Source organism: Sporothrix schenckii (genome assembly GCF_000961545.1).
Source record: "Sporothrix schenckii 1099-18 chromosome Unknown Cont47, whole genome shotgun sequence".
Lineage (NCBI taxonomy): Eukaryota > Fungi > Ascomycota > Sordariomycetes > Ophiostomatales > Ophiostomataceae > Sporothrix > Sporothrix schenckii.
Genome location: NW_015971148.1, coordinates 1,510,695 through 1,525,705, shown reverse-complemented (window position 1 = coordinate 1,525,705; position 15,011 = coordinate 1,510,695). Strand labels below are relative to the sequence as shown.

The window sequence follows — 15,011 nt, the reverse complement described above, 5'->3', positions numbered from 1 at the left end:
TTCAAAATCAGCACATCGCTTTTCGCACAACAGATCGTCCGCCTATTACCATTCTCCCAATACATACCACTTTCCTCCTCACACTGCAGTAGAGGCTGCTGCTGCTGCTGCCGCGGCACGGTCACCGTCACCGACCTCAGCTTCCTGGGCCATGACTTCGGCGACGGTTTCCGCCTCCGCCTCGACATGACAGTCGCACCCAGTCAGGGCCCGGAACGCCTCAACACCCAGACTGTCCAGCTTCGCCAGAGCCTGCTTGGCAGCCGCAATCTTGGCGTACCGGCCACTCTCTGCTATACCGTGGCCGAGCACACGGCCGTGCACCAGAAAGCCGGCGGCCGCCTTGGTCGCAAACGTCACGCACCCATCGCCCTCGTTGTCGGGCGTCTCTTGCACGACGGCGCGCCAGTCACGGCAGCCGAAGCGCTGCGTCAGCACATTGACGGCAAAGGTAACGGGGTGCTTGTTGGCAAATGTGTCGTAGAGCGTCATGTCCTCAAAGTAGGGCAGCACGTGGCGGTGGAAAAACGGCAGCACGGTGCCGTAGTAGTCGTAGCCCGAGTCGACAAAGATGGCGCCAATGTAGGCCTCGAGCACGTCGGCCAGCACTTTCATGGGCCGCGTGACGTGCACCCAGTAGTCGCGCGCAAACGCGGCGCTGGGCTTGCCGGCGGCGACAGCCTCGGCCTCGGCGCGCGTGCGCGCGTCCTCGATCTTGGCCACGTATTCCATGATTTGTTTCTGTAGGTCGCCCGTGAACGACAACAGGTGCTTGTGGAAGCCGAGCGTGACGCTCAGCGTCCCCAAGAACTGGTTCGACACCATGGCCATCTTGTGCTCCGTCAGCCACTGCGGGTCCTTGTCCGGGTACTTGTGGAAAAGGTAGTCGACCGCGGCCATGTCAAAAAGGGCGTCGCCCAGGAACTCGAGGCGCTGGTAGCTCGGCAGCTGCTCGTACACGCGCGGGTACGACGGATGCATGACGGCGCAGCGCAGCAGGCGCGGGTACGTAAAGGTGTAACCAACGTCACGCGCCACGGCTTTGGCCATATGCACCTGGGCGGCGGTGGCGGGCGCGATCTGCCACTCCGGCAGGACGTAGGCTGCAAAGTACTCCTTGTAGGTTCTCATGGGGTGGAACTTGCTCTTGGCCACAACAGACACAGCCTGGACGGCCAAATCAAAGTCGCGCTCCTCGTATGTGGTGAGGTAGGCGGCGCCAATCATAGCCTCGCACACATCGGCAATGCTCTTGTCACTCAGCGCATGGTAGCTACCCTCTTGCTGCTTTCTTCCTTTCTTGAGAATCAAGCCGTGCAGTGCGGTGGGTGTTTTGCCGTTTTCGTCGGGTGTGCCAGTCTTGGCCGCCGCCTCTGCTGCCAACTTCACTGTCTCATCGACAACGGGTGGGTACCAAGCACGGTCAAACTCTTTGGAGCGGATGTACTCCTCAAGCCCTATCTCGAGCGCATTGTTGAACAAGTTCTTATTGCAGATCATGCACATCCGCTCCACGTGGTATTCAAACTCATTCTTGTCCGGGGCGAGCGTGTAGAGTGCAATCGTAGAGGCCATTTTTAGGAACGAGTCGCCCAACAGTTCGAGTCGTTCATAGTTGCGGCCCATGCCGGCCTGGAAGTTAATGGCGGTCTCGGTCGCGCCCGCGTCGTCGGAAACGTCACAGTCTTTGGTGCACGCTTCCAGTGCGAGGCCGGGGTGGATACTAGGCAACCCAATCACGGCCGCGGCCTCCAACGCAATGAGCGTCGACTCGATGCGGTGGATGATGGGCGGCAAATTGAAAATCATGGCAATCGAATCAACAGGGATCTACAGAGTCAGGACAAGCACAACGACAAAAAGCCAACTTACACGACCAGCAGGGGCGGCGGGAATGACATACTGGCGAAATACGAAGTGTATCCAAGACAATAAAGCACCGGCTAGGTCCAAAATCGTCGAGAAACACGCGCTCGTCGAGCAGGTTGCGGCGCTGGTATACGATATCCGCCTCCACAACAACCTGGTCTTGCCGGATCGGCGTGTTGACCCGCGACTTGGACCACAGGCTCACGCTGTAGTTCAAAATGTTGCGCACCGTGTCCGGCCGGTTCCAAGCGCGGTGCTTTGGCGCCGGCGCACCCTCGGGCACCGGATCGAGCGCCGACATATCGCGCCGCACCTGCCGCAAATAGAACTTGCGCGAGCCGTCAAAGGGGTCCGACACAAACTTGTTTTCAAAAAACGAATCGGGCTCGTCGCCCTGGCACGTAATCCTCTCAATCTGTGCGGCGACGTGGTGGATGCTAGTCCAGTCCAAGATCGAGCGTGCATCAGGGCAAGTGCTCTTGTCCGGCAGCACGACGTCGTGCGTGGGCTCGCTGTACGGGGCAATGAAATACGGCATGTCCTTAGACGTGCCCTCGTATTCCTTGCTGAAAACATCATAGAATGCGCGAAGGGTATACGCAGCGAGCGCCTCCAGCTCGTTCGGGGTAGGCTGCATGGGAATGTCCACGGGGACGCAGCGGGCCTTCGAGGCCCGGCCTTTGCTAAAGAACAAGGGGAACTCGGGGAGCAGAGGCATCTTGTGCCGAGACAAGAACACGAGCGGGCGCGAGGGACGGTCCAGGGACTCCGGTTGGGTGAGCGAGAGAATCGAAGCATACAGCTGTGTCGGCATGCCGAGGACCGACCATGTCTCGGGCTTGACGCGCATCGTGTACTGGGCCTGCTTCTTGGAGCTGACGGCCAGCCGCGCGTTGCGCATGGCAGGCAGCCGGGACGCAAAGATGGGGTGCAGATGCTTGTCAATGTACTTCTTTTCGTACAGTTTGAGGCACATGGCAAAGGCCGCTGCGCACTTGGCGACCTGCTTCCGGCTATGGGGTCGGCCGGTCGCCTGGCGGATGGGCGAAGACGATGGCAACACCACCTCGCAGACGAAGCCGTCGGCGGTGCAAAACACAGAGTACTCGGGCTTCGGCACTCCCTCGCTCGGCTCGGGGAGCGTCGACACATACTGGGCCAGGATGACCAGACTGGACCGGTACGTCAGCTTCGCCTGGGTGGACGGCACAACATACACTTGCTGGTCTGTCTCGTCGCGCAAAAAGTAGTCCATGTCAATATCATTTCCCTCCAGCTTGCGGTTTTCCGGCAGCGCGTTGCAAAAGTCGCGCATCTTGTTCTCGCTGGCCTTGTTCTCCGCGAGCAGGCGGCGGTGATCCACGTTGCCGAGCTCGGCCATGTGGATGTATGTCGACTCCTGGTGCCGGGCTCGCCCGCGCGACTGAATATACTGGATCATGGTACCGTATAGGTCGAAGCGGATGACAAGGTTGCAGTCCGGAATGTCCAGGCCCTCCTCAGCAATGGATGTCGCGAAGAGGCAGTTGACCTGGCCACGCTTGAACTTGGAGATGGTCAGCAGCTGCGTGCGGAACGTGTTCTTGCCCATGTCTTTGGATCCGCCGCCGACCAAGACGCCGGTCCGAAGGTTTGGGATCTTCATTTGCTCCTGCTGGAACAGGTCGGCCAAAAGGGTGGCTGTGTAGCGCTGCTCTACAAAGACGATGCACCGCGTCTTCTGGCCGCTGAACCGCGTGAACACGTCGAAAAGGGCGTCGTGCAGCCGCTGAACTTTGTTCGACAACTGGGCCATAGTCGGCGGCACGAAGCGGTACAGCTCCACGAAACGACTGGCGTCCCGCACAGCTACCACATTAGAGTTGTACTGCACGGGCTCGTCGCCGAGACCGTCGAGCTTGAGGGGGTTCCGTCCCGCACCCTCGTCGTCGGGCTGTCTCTCAATCTCGGCCTTCGCCTCCTGTTTGGCGAGTTCCTCGGTGCGGAACAGGATCTGCCAGAAGCGGTCGATGATCCAAGGCCCCAGCACCGAGAGGTTGGCGTCCGCGTACTGGAAGTTACGAGCAAAGAGCTTGTGGTTGCCCACGAGCTGCCGGAGCCGCCGCATGAGGTTTGACTCGTGTTGGACCAGGGCCGTGTGGTAGTGCACGATGCGCTCCTTCTTGGGCTTGGAAATTTCGTGCAGCAGATTGTTATGGGCGATTGTCGCAATCTCGCTATGTAGCAACGCTTCGAGTTCTTGGGCAGCCTGCGTGACATTGGTGCGCGCATCGACAGGCGATGCGGTCATGCCAAAGATCTTGGGCCGCCGGCCGCCCTCTGTGATGTCCCGGAAGGGGTAAAAGTCCTTGATTATGCGCGCATACGAGTGGTTCTTCTTTGTGTGGTGGGCCTCGTCAAAGATGAGTAGGTTGATCTGGTCCATGCAAATGTACGAGTGGTGGAGGCATTTGAGGAGAATGTCAGCCGTGCAGACAATCACCATGTGCTCCTGGAGTGTCGCATCCCAAAAGTCCTTGGACGACCAACGCATATCTGACTTGTCGCCCGAAAACTTGGCGACGGGCTGGCTGAGGTTGCACTCGAGAACGGCGTGCTGCTGGAAGACGAGGGCCACCTTGTCGATCAGGAAGAAGGAAACGCGATGGGGCTGTCCGTTTTCGCGGTCGTCAAGCTCGCGTTCGATCATATGCCGAAGCAAAAGGGCCGCAATCAGCGTCTTTCCGGAGCCTGTGTGTGGTATTTAGCGGCCAGCCAATATGCAAGAGAAAGTAAATTCAAACGGAGCACACTGCAACTCACCAGTATCCAGAACGGCGATGATGTTCTTCTGCTTGGCCTTCTCAAACAGCTCGATCTGGTAGTCGCGAGGACTCTCGATAATCTTGGCGCTCTCAAACTCGCGCACGAGGGCAGCCGCTGTCTTGTCCTCGTCGCAGAGTGCCGCAGCCATCGTTTTAGTGGTCTTGGTGATGCTGTCTCGATTCTGCGACAGCCACGAGTCGAAAGCATCGTAGTCGGCCCGCTTCTTCTGCGAGAGGCTGAACGCCACCTGCGCAGCAGCCGGCTCCAAGGCCGGCAGATCCTCCTCCTCCTCCCCATCACCGTTCGCCTCGTCGTCGTCGGTAACGTCGCCGGACGCGGTTCCGTCTGACACAAGATCCGCAGGCAGCGGATGGTGTGCATTGGTCGACAGCGGTTTGGCCGTGACTGCATCCTCACTTTCTATGATGTTGGGGCAGACGACCGACAGCGGCTTCGGCATGGGCTTCGCCCCAGCCATTGCCAACTGAGCGAGCTGGTCAGAGACGAAGCTCGATGCGAACGAAAAGTCCGAAGTCCCGGCATCGTCGATGCCGCCACTGCCCAGCGGTGCAGGAGCCATCTCGCCTTGTTTGTAGGTACGACCCAAGAGCGTCGTTTGAGGAGGCGAGAACGCAGAAGGCTCACTGCAGGTAGAGTGACAGGCGTGGTTATGCAGCTGTTGTAAATATCAAGACAGAGGGATCGAGAGAATGCAAGACTGTCTGCTTTGTGTGCTTTGTGTGCTTTGTGACTGCTTGCCGGTATGCTCGGTCTAGGAACCATATGAATTGAGAGTAAAGACTAGAGGCCTGCCTGTCAAACACTGTTTGAAGAAGCAGGCCACGGAGGCGAGAGACGAGAGTGCAGGCCGATGAAGGCCGGCCCTTTGCCTCAATGGGAGGCGGTCGTTCGTTTACAGAAGCTTTTCTGGTGTGAACTGAAAAAATCGTGACGCAGGATGTCAGAAGGTAGCGGTCACTTTGTCAGAGCCGTGAGAGGCTGAAGTGAGCAGGAGCAAACGACAACAAGCTGCTGTCGGTCGCACCTGCCTTTTCAGCAACTGCGTGACAACCGCGTCGCGACGCCAATGATTTTGGACGCCACTTTGCGGTGAGCAGAAGCTCGCAGTTACGTGACAAGATATTGAGCCGAGTCAATGTGTAGTTGGCCTCAAGATAGCTCACGATGTCCGGTGTTGTCTTTTACAACCGGGTCGTATGCAGAATGGTGATGCGCTGCACCGTCATACGGTGACTTGCACGTGTCGTCGTTGGGACAGAAAGTGCGACCCGACACCATCTGTGCGCTCTTGCCAAAAGACATGAAGAGAATATGCCTGTTTATATTACTCTCGATTAAATTACAACAGCCCAAACTGTCATACTTCTCACTTTGCCGCCTCTAAGATGCCATTCTCTCTCTGCCGTGTTTTCAACCGTCTACCGCCTTTCACTTTGTCACCGTTACCTGCCAAAGCCTGCGAGTCGTGAAGTAGCCGTTTGTCGCGTCCGAAACAGCAATGACGTAATTCTGATGTTCTGGCGGAAAGAGCAAACAGCAAACATCGCCAAACAGAAAAGGAAAGACCGCTCCACGAAACATGAACCAACGACACTGTCGGCATGAAATTGTCCGCGCCCTGTTGTTTGATCCTGTAAATACCACCTGAGTCATCCATACAAAGCCCACACCAAGCATGATTATTGAACGCCGCGTTGTCACAGTGTCCGCACAGGTGTCGTGGACTGCCTTATGTGGAAGGTGTGGGTCCACTGAATGATGGCCGAAAAGGCTGTCCAGCTGATGCACTCCTGCCTAAATTGCCCCACGCGCCAGTTGGACACAGTGCTGTCTCTCAAACGTGATTATCCTGCTGCGCTCGCTACCCCTCCCCACTATGCACTAGCGCACCTGCTGTACAGTGCTCGCATGAGTGGCATCATCCAACAACGCCAGCTAGCCTTCGCCCCTTCCCTCGTTATCGCCTCGAGCCTTATCCTGGTGCTCCACCCGGTCCTTCCTCTCGCCAGCGGGACTTCGTCTCACTACATTACCTTTGTGTCCCAACGCCTCTACTACACATTTGTTCACTTGGTTCAACTTTTTGGTCTCCCAGCATCTTTCTCTGCACCACCCACGCCAGCCTCCCGACTCGAGCCACAATCCCCATTGCGTTTGTCTCGTGGAATGTCTCCGTCGACGGACGTAATCTGAATCACTTCCCCACGACATCCGATTTTGCGTTGCTCCCTCGACCTTCTCGTCGGCCTTCTCCTCAACCATTTTGTTCTTCGACCTCTTCCTCGGCCTCTTCCTCGCCGACTGTGATCACGAACCGATCGACGATTTACGCTTCCGGCCTCCGTAGAGTCCACCAGCCAGTCTCGCTCGCACACGCACACGTCGCTCTTCCGTTATTCCGCCGAATCGCCGAGATGAGTAGTCCACGCCGCCGCATCGAGACGGACGTCATGAAGTTCGTGCACCCTCAGGCCGTCCGACAGCTTCGCATATGGCCCTCTCTTTCTTTGTCCTGTTTGACGTTTGCTAACCAGAACCTGTTTTTCGCTACAGGATGTGCGCACGACCCTCCCCGCCAGCGCCTTGCTAGGTCCTTTGCTATGTTTCCGGTATACTAACATTCTACCCAAGGTTGATGAGTGACTACGAGGTCACGCTGGTGCATGACAACAGTACGTCTTTAGTCCTGGATTTTGGTTCCTATGCTCCTAGTTGCTAACCTTGTTTCTGCGTCTAGTGTGAGCCACGAGCGTCGATAATCCCCCTTCATTTCGTCTCACATCTGCCTCTCTAACCCGACTGCGTCCCAACCTAGGCAAGAGTTCTATGTCCGATTCAAGGGTCCTGCGGAGACGCCGTTTGAAGGCGGTCTTTGGAAGGTGCATGTCGAGCTTCCCGACCAGTACCCGTATAAGTCGCCGAGCATCGGGTTTGTCAATCGCATCTTCCACCCGAACATTGACGAGCTGTCGGGCTCCGTCTGCTTGGACGTGATCAACCAGACGTGGTCGCCCATGTACGATATGATCAACATTTTTGAGGTGTTCCTGCCGCAGCTGCTACGGTACCCGAACCCCACAGACCCTTTGAACGGCGAAGCGGCTGCCCTGCTGATGCGGGAACCCAAGAACTACGATATCAAGGTGAAAGGTGAGTCGCGGAACAAAACCTACCTATCATTTCGCAGCGAGACGGCTTTCTAACATCTTTTTCCCAGAATATGTCCAGAAGTATGCTAGTAAAGAGGCGGCCGACGAGGCTGGTGCCGAGTCGGAAGACGACGACGATATGTCCTCGGTCGGCAGCTTCGACGAGGACGACGAGGACGAGCCGGCCGGCCAGATGGATGACGTATAATGAAATTCACTGCACCGGTACATCGAGTCCGACGAGCTTTGCCCAATACCCCATATTGACGTGTTTTTGGTTTTTTTGTTGTTTTGTTCCGGTCAACAGGTGTTTTGCCGGCATACTGTCCATTCCACATTTACGCACCCCCTGTTGTTCTCCATTTTGATTGTGTTGTGTGCTATTCCTCCTTTGTTTGATATTTCTGGCGTATGTGTACAGGTATTGGGAACCAGCAGGATTTTAGGGTTGAACCAGAAGTGTTACAGATACAGCCCCAGGCAGGAAAGGCAACGCCGGGACAACTCACGGCGCTGCATTCCCTCGCTTGGCAGTCCTGTGTTTGATTTTATCTACGCATCACCTCTCTCAATACGGTCTTTGGCACGTTGTTTTTTGTGTTGGTTTTTGTTTCTTGAGATAGTTAACCTCTTTTAGGAGAGCATATTACAATCACCAAAGACGTTTTTCAAAAATAAATCGTCTATTTTGGGGGTATCATACGTGTTCTATATCCAGTAAAGCCAAGAGCTACATGCCTTAATCCGAATCGTAACTCACCAGCGCCGTTGCCAATCTGCTCGACTTGCATTCAGCATCCTTCTCTTCCTCGTCCTCCACGCCACGCTTCCTCTTTGTTCCTAGTCGAGGCGGCTGGCGCTCCGGTGTAGTCATTGTCGCCGTTTTTGAGTCTGTTTCTGCTCTTTGGCGGAGATCGGCCACCGTGGCACTCTTCCTGAGGCCCTTGAGCCCTTTTATGGGCGGTTTTGTCTTTTCTGCGTCACTCTGGCTGCCGCCCGCCAGCGCGGCCACAAACGGATCCGTCGTCAGCCGTGTGTTAGCGAGCACCGTGGACGCCAGGTGGTCGCGGATTGAGCGCTGCCGCTTGGCCGCTTCTGTGGTCGGAGCATAGGTCCGGTTGCGTGAGGACGCCCATGCGGGTGAAGCCGACGAGGGCAAGGCGGAAAGCGACGCTGATTTGACAAGGGCCAGCTTGCCAGATACACTGCTGATACGGTCGGGCGGCTGCTTCTTCGCATCTGCGGCGCCTCCATTGTTCCCAAAAAGAGGCTGCGCCAGGGTCCGCCGGTCGGCGACTGCACTTGGCGTCTCACTGCCAGTCGGTTTGCTGCCAAAATCAATGAGCGCCGCATGCCGCGCGTCTGCCTCCGTCGCCGGCAGCAGGTGCAGGTCCTCGCTCAGTCCGCCCAGCCGCTTCCGCAAGCCCTCGTCGTCGGCCGCGGCCTGTTCGCGCGCATGGCGGCCGACGCGAAAGGCCGCACGTAGGGCGCGGTTGCGTTCGTACGGGTCGTCCCACTGGCGGGCATTGCTGCGCGTCAGAGCCTCAAGGCGGCGAGCGGCATCGAGACCGCTAATGGGCCCTCCCTGTGCCGGGTCGCTGGCACTTCCTGGCGCAGCCGGTGCGCGATGGACAATGGTCCGCTCAAGACGGTCAAACGCGTCGAGACGGTCCAGCTCGCTGCTACTGCCGTGGGCCGCATCGCCGCCCTCGACACCAGCCAACGCGGCCGCCGACCGCGCGGCAGCACTAGCAGGGTCCAGAAACTCTCCGCCCTCGTCTGCATCGTCGCTGTACTCGCGCCGCCGCCGGCCCCCTTCGACTACAATGTACGACGTTGATGCCGGATCCGTGCGAATAGCAATGTATTTTCCACAGGCCGGGTGCCGCATGCGGAACGTAAAGATGGGCGTCGAATAGTAGTTGCCCGTCTTGTGCTTCTCGGCATTGAAGCGGACGCCCTGGCCGATGAGCACGGGGTGCGTCTTGCCGTCGCGGCCGATCGTGCGCTCCTCACAGCCGTCGCACCACACTGCAAAGGGCATCTCGAAGCGCACGACAGGCACGCCGGCTGCGTTGGCCTTTTGCGCACGGTTGCCAAGAAGGCGGTTGCCCGAGACGACACCCTCCTGGTCGGGCGGGACGTAACGTCCCATGTTGAAGCCCTGCATGATGGATGTGGTGGGTGAGGCTGTCGCGGCCGGCTTGGCTGGTTGGTTGTGATGGTCGCGGTCGTCGTCTCGAGCAGAAACACGCTCGCCAACCAACTAGGGTCGTTTCGATCAATCCGGCACCATGCGGTGGCCGTTGTGTGTGGTGCGTCGCGTCGATGCGGTGCTGTTAAAAGATAACCGTTGTAATGGAGTGCAGTACGAAGTGCGGACTAGGCTGCCGGTTGGTCTCGATTTAGCAGGTGTGATATAGAAGGACGCTAAAAATATTAGTCAGCTATTCGCAGACAGTAGAGGCGAGGTCTGGCATTACTCGACGAATTAATGGTGACGCTCCTAATGTGATGACCATGAATAAATATTATCGCTTATCCCATGCCTATGACCTCCGTACGTGACCTTAATAGCAGAACATTTCGAAAGAGAGTAGGCGCGGCTGAGGCCAGGCCTTCACGGTATAGAATATGTCACCGTAAAATGATCAAAGACAAGAAACAGATGAAAAGCGACGTCAAATCAAATGCGAAAAGAAGAAACCAAGAATGAAGAACTCAAAAATGCAGAAATACAGAAATACAGGAACCAAACTCAATCCAACCATCCTGGTATCGCAAAAACTCTAAATGTGTATCAATAAAAACATCATATCTGCACATCCCTCGTGCGTACATTTTTTTCTCCTCTCGAAGCCCCACTCGTCCGTCTCCAGCAACGAGTAGAGTCGTGTGTTGTCTTCCTCGTAAGACAAGGAAGAACAGAGGTTTGGGCCCTGAAAGACCCTAACCATCAGCAGGAAGCTGCAACCAGGGGGTCGAGAATCTCGAGACACCCAGCTCACAAGTTGCTTTCCCTCACAGGAAGCCAGATTCGGCCAACACTCTGTTGCAAAACGTTAGCATCATGCCCAGCACGTATTGGGGGTAGGGGTCCTCGGGCCCAATCACGATGGATCAACAACGTACCTCACAATCTTTTCATCTTCGCGCTCACGAGGCTCCACCTGCAAACTCTTGTCGTACATCTCGTGCACGTCACCAGCTGCCTGCATGTTGCTGAGGATGTAGTCCTGTAGCTCCACGACCGGTTGCAGCAGGTATGCCACGTTTTGGTACTGCTGGATGTCGCGGATGACTTCGGCCGTCTTGGCTCGCTTGGCAAAATTGATCAGGTTGGTCTTCTTGATGATCGACGGGATACCGTCCTCGATGAAAGTAAGATCCGTCAGGTAAACACCAAAGAAGGGGATACACGGCGGGTTGGCCGCATGTAGCGCCTCGCGGTACTCGCCAAAGTTCTTTGTGCTGGCCATCAGTTTGCGCATGCTTTCGAGGATGGCCTGCGTTTTCTGCGGCACAATGTCCCATGTTCTCTTGAGGCGGGCAATGGGTGCGGTGCCAAGTGCCGAGATAATCGACGTCAATGTCGAGAAGTTGTTGAGGTTCCGGCATTTCTACGTTTGTTAGCATGGTATACCTGGGAAATAAAAGACGGGGGAAAACAAGGGAACCAACGCCATGGACATACATCTGCAACAGCAACAAAGTGCTTGATCACAACAACACGCTTCTTCACGTCTGTCTGCGCAAGAATCATCTCGGCGACCCAGTTCGTCATCTGGTTCGAGTGCAGAATGAGTGCCTTGACATTCGGTGCCGGTTCGGGGTCGCCCTCTGCGACCTTCTTCTGCCATGTCTTGTTAAGACACTCGGTAGGCTTGATTTTGCCGTACAGGCGCGATTCGATAATGGTCAACTGGCGGGCGAATTCTGTCACATCAATGTCGAGGAACTTGAGCTTCTTCATGTTCTTGGGCATGATCGGTGGCGGCGTGTTCTGGTTCAGCGTCTGAATCAGGCGTCTCGCACCAGTGTCCTTGCCACTCAACCGCTGGTCCAAAACAGCCATCAGTGGCGCCGAACCCGGTGTCTCGGTCGACTTGACCGTGTCTCGCGCAAAGGTATACACGTCGCGGATTAATTGCTTTGTTTCCTCGAGGGACGCATCCTCCATCCAAAAGTTGTCGAACCAGTTCTTGATGATGTTGACCACACGGAACCGAATGAGCTTCTGCTTGCGGTCGCGCCATTGCTCAAACTCGGCTTGCGTCAGGCCTTCTGGTGCCTGGATGCCGAAGCGCTTCACCAACAGTTCAAAGAGCTCACGTGCTGATGTAAACGACCGGTATGTGAGGAGGAACGTGTTGTTGAAGCTCGAATCCAGCTTGTCATGGCGTGTGAGCTGCTCAACAAGTGCCAGCAGAGAGCCACCCTTGACTTGAGGGGGCTGGATCTTGAGGTCCCAGGACAGGTCGTTTTCGAAATCGGGCCGCAAAAAGTCGGGCGTGTCGTCAACCATAGTCGACTGTGGTGACGGGTCTTCACCAAGCAGTTTCTTGAGCTTCGAGTAGTCGCCACCCTTTCTGTATGCCTGTGCCGCCGCATCGCTGCCTTCGCTGAAGGATTGTGCTTGGATTATTGGTGGCCGGGTTACCATGCCGCGCGATTCGGTCCGTTGGTGGTTGAGCGTCGCCGACGATGCTACAGAGCCCGCCGAGGAAGGAACAGCGGTGGATGCGACCGACGACGCGTAGGGCATAGTCTCGCCCCGGCGCAGTGGCTCGCGCGCCGTGCTATGGTCGTCACGGCGCGATTCGGCAGCTTGTTGCATGTTGATCTGGACTTGCTCGGACAGCAGCTGGAGTGAGAAGCCGATGTGGGACGAGTTGGTCTCGAGCGCACGGTCGCATTGCCGCACATATTCCAAACGATTCTCCAGAGCTTCGCCACGGACCTCTGCCCATTCATCGGCAAGTGGCCCAGCAACAGCCTGGCAGCCGAGCAGGAGGTCGGAAATATTGTCGTAAAGGCTTTGCTTGTTGGTGCTAAAGTCGGCGAGTTGCGGCGTCTGGAAACTGTTGCCAAGAACAGACAGGTCGATCGACTCGATCATGGCGATCCACGGTTTAAACATTTCCAGGACCTTACCGCCGGCAATGCAAACGTTGTTGCCAATCACCTCGTGCTTGAACGGCGTGACAACCTTGTCAGTCATTGTCAGGTACTTGTCAAGCTCACGAATGCTAGACACAAGCATGCGTTTCAGCTCATCCAGTCTCTCCAGCAGCTTGCCGTCCAAAACCGTCGAAGGTTCTGATGCGCCTTCCTCGTCGTCCAAAAAGTTGGAAGCAATGGGGTCGCGGGCGCCAAGGGAGTTGTTTTGCCAGGTGCCGCCAGTGCCACTCCCAATAATGAAGCCAGGGAAGAGACGAGGGATTTCTTCGCCACGCTGCTGTCGGGCAACCTCCACATAGCTAAAGACGCCGGAAAGAACACCATCCGCCTCTTGCAGACACTTCTGGACCGATTCCGCATTTGGCCAGTCGGCGGCGGCAATGTGCGAAGAAATGACCAGCTTCGAAAACTTGGACATCATGTCTCTGAAATGGGGGTACAGGGCCTTGTTCGTCGAGATGATGGAAGGTTGTCCAGAGTGGTTGTCGGTCGTTCCAGAACCGGCGGCAAGAAGAAGGCGCAGGTGGTCCGAAATGTCCTCGGCACGGGCCACATATTCCGAGCGGTTGTTGGAAGTGACGGCATCGCGGTAGCGGTCGATCGACTTTTTCATGTTGGACACGAGGCGACTCCAAGTCAATGGTGGTGTGCTGCCGTCGTCGAAAAACGACCGAGGAATGGTCGCAGCAGTGGGCAGGTTGAAGGTTGTGGATGTGAAGGACGTGGCTGCGGCGATCATAGGCGTGAGACCGTTGCCGTTGGCTCCGTTTACGCCATCCGCGCCAGGCTGGCCCGATGCGAGCTTGCCACGTGTTGGTGACTGGCCGTTCATAGACTCCATGGAGATGGTAGGAGAGAGGGTATCGTTGGGGAAAGAGCGGTGGTTACGGGGCTTTGCATAGTGTTAGATACAAGGCAGAGTGTGCCAGCTGGCAGGCAGAAAATAGAAAGGCACAAGCACAAAGCAAAATCGCAAGATGAAAGGGAACACGGCTGGAAGGATTTTCTTACCAAAGACCCACGGGACGCCATGAGAATCGACTCGCCCTCCATTTCGGACGCCGAGTTCGCCTCAGAGTCTTCATCCTCGTTCTGGGTCAGTCCTCGCGCCATCATCTCCGGCGGGGGCCGCGTGCGCTCGGGAACATTCATGTTCATGCGGTCACGGGGGCCGGTTTCGGTAGCGGATGTGGGCGATTCCAGCGGCAGCTCCATGCAGCTCTCGCCAGTCATCGTGTTGTAGTAGAATAAGCGGCCGTCGGGGGTAGCCTGTGGTATCCAGTAATCGGCGCCGGACCGGCTGGTATTCGACTCCGTACCTTCTAACGGCAGGCCAGTGATGTCGTCTGTGTCGTCATCGTCCTCGTCATCGTAGCCCTCCTCGTAGACATCCTCCTCCATATCTTCATCGATGTGGTCGGCCACACCGACGCCATTTTGCTCGGATTCGGGAAGCTCGTCGGCGCTGGTGATAAGCTGGCAGTAGTTGCTTGGGAACCAACCGCGGACGCCGTTGATAACCCCATCCCACCAGCCGCTCTCCAGTTGTGTGATGACCTGGATGACGTCGCCTTCGTGGAAGCTCAAGCTTGTTCTATCGTCCGCCTCGTAATCGTACAGGGCCCGGACATACATGGCGCCAGGAGGCGCTGTTCCTACCATGTTGTTCATGTGAAGGTGTAAGGTCGCTTTGGTTTTCGGGGTGGTTGTGGTATAGATTATAGGAAAGGAAAAGGGGGCCGAGCCAATCTCCAAGACCGCACGACCGTCGTCAATAAAACTCTAGGGAGCTTCGTGAAGCTGTCTTGCTATTGAATGTGCACCAGTACTGAGTCCAAGCTTTGAATCATAAGCATGGTGTGTAGGCAGTCGTGGAGAGTCGATTCGACAGCAATTCAAGATCTGACTGAGGAGCAGCAACTGATGTAAGGCGATGGAATGGTAAAAGGACGGCGAGAAGATGTGGAGTCCACGGAGAAAGCTGAT

General features: G+C 56.5%; 5 protein-coding genes across 5 annotated transcripts; 1 reads left to right on the top strand and 4 right to left on the bottom strand.

Annotated features, from left to right (window-relative positions):
* Positions 1 to 78: 78 nt before the first annotated feature.
* SPSK_02925 (endoribonuclease Dicer) lies at positions 79 to 5,254 on the bottom strand (the record flags this gene model as incomplete). Its single annotated transcript, XM_016729773.1, has 3 exons — positions 79 to 1,830; positions 1,904 to 4,599; positions 4,672 to 5,254. The coding sequence occupies 3 exons, from the start codon at positions 5,252 to 5,254 to the stop codon at positions 79 to 81; spliced, it is 5,031 nt and encodes a 1,676-aa protein (XP_016585061.1).
* Positions 5,255 to 6,630: 1,376 nt separating this feature from the next.
* On the bottom strand, positions 6,631 to 6,957 carry SPSK_03753 (uncharacterized protein; the record flags this gene model as incomplete). Its single annotated transcript, XM_016730587.1, has 1 exon — positions 6,631 to 6,957. One exon carries the CDS (start codon positions 6,955 to 6,957, stop codon positions 6,631 to 6,633), a length of 327 nt encoding a protein of 108 aa, XP_016585060.1.
* Positions 6,958 to 7,109: 152 nt separating this feature from the next.
* Positions 7,110 to 8,052, top strand: SPSK_03531 (ubiquitin-conjugating enzyme E2 H; the record flags this gene model as incomplete). The annotated part of the gene is made up of 3 exons (XM_016730369.1): positions 7,110 to 7,285; positions 7,511 to 7,845; positions 7,913 to 8,052. The coding sequence occupies 3 exons, from the start codon at positions 7,110 to 7,112 to the stop codon at positions 8,050 to 8,052; spliced, it is 651 nt and encodes a 216-aa protein (XP_016585059.1).
* A 531-nt stretch (positions 8,053 to 8,583) lies between these two features.
* On the bottom strand, positions 8,584 to 10,014 carry SPSK_03344 (coiled-coil domain-containing protein 130; the record flags this gene model as incomplete). The annotated part of the gene is made up of 1 exon (XM_016730182.1): positions 8,584 to 10,014. One exon carries the CDS (start codon positions 10,012 to 10,014, stop codon positions 8,584 to 8,586), a length of 1,431 nt encoding a protein of 476 aa, XP_016585058.1.
* Positions 10,015 to 10,865: 851 nt separating this feature from the next.
* On the bottom strand, positions 10,866 to 14,696 carry SPSK_02953 (CDC25 protein; the record flags this gene model as incomplete). The annotated part of the gene is made up of 4 exons (XM_016729799.1): positions 10,866 to 10,893; positions 10,977 to 11,464; positions 11,539 to 13,917; positions 14,037 to 14,696. 4 exons carry the CDS (start codon positions 14,694 to 14,696, stop codon positions 10,866 to 10,868), a joined length of 3,555 nt encoding a protein of 1,184 aa, XP_016585057.1.
* Positions 14,697 to 15,011: the final 315 nt, after the last annotated feature.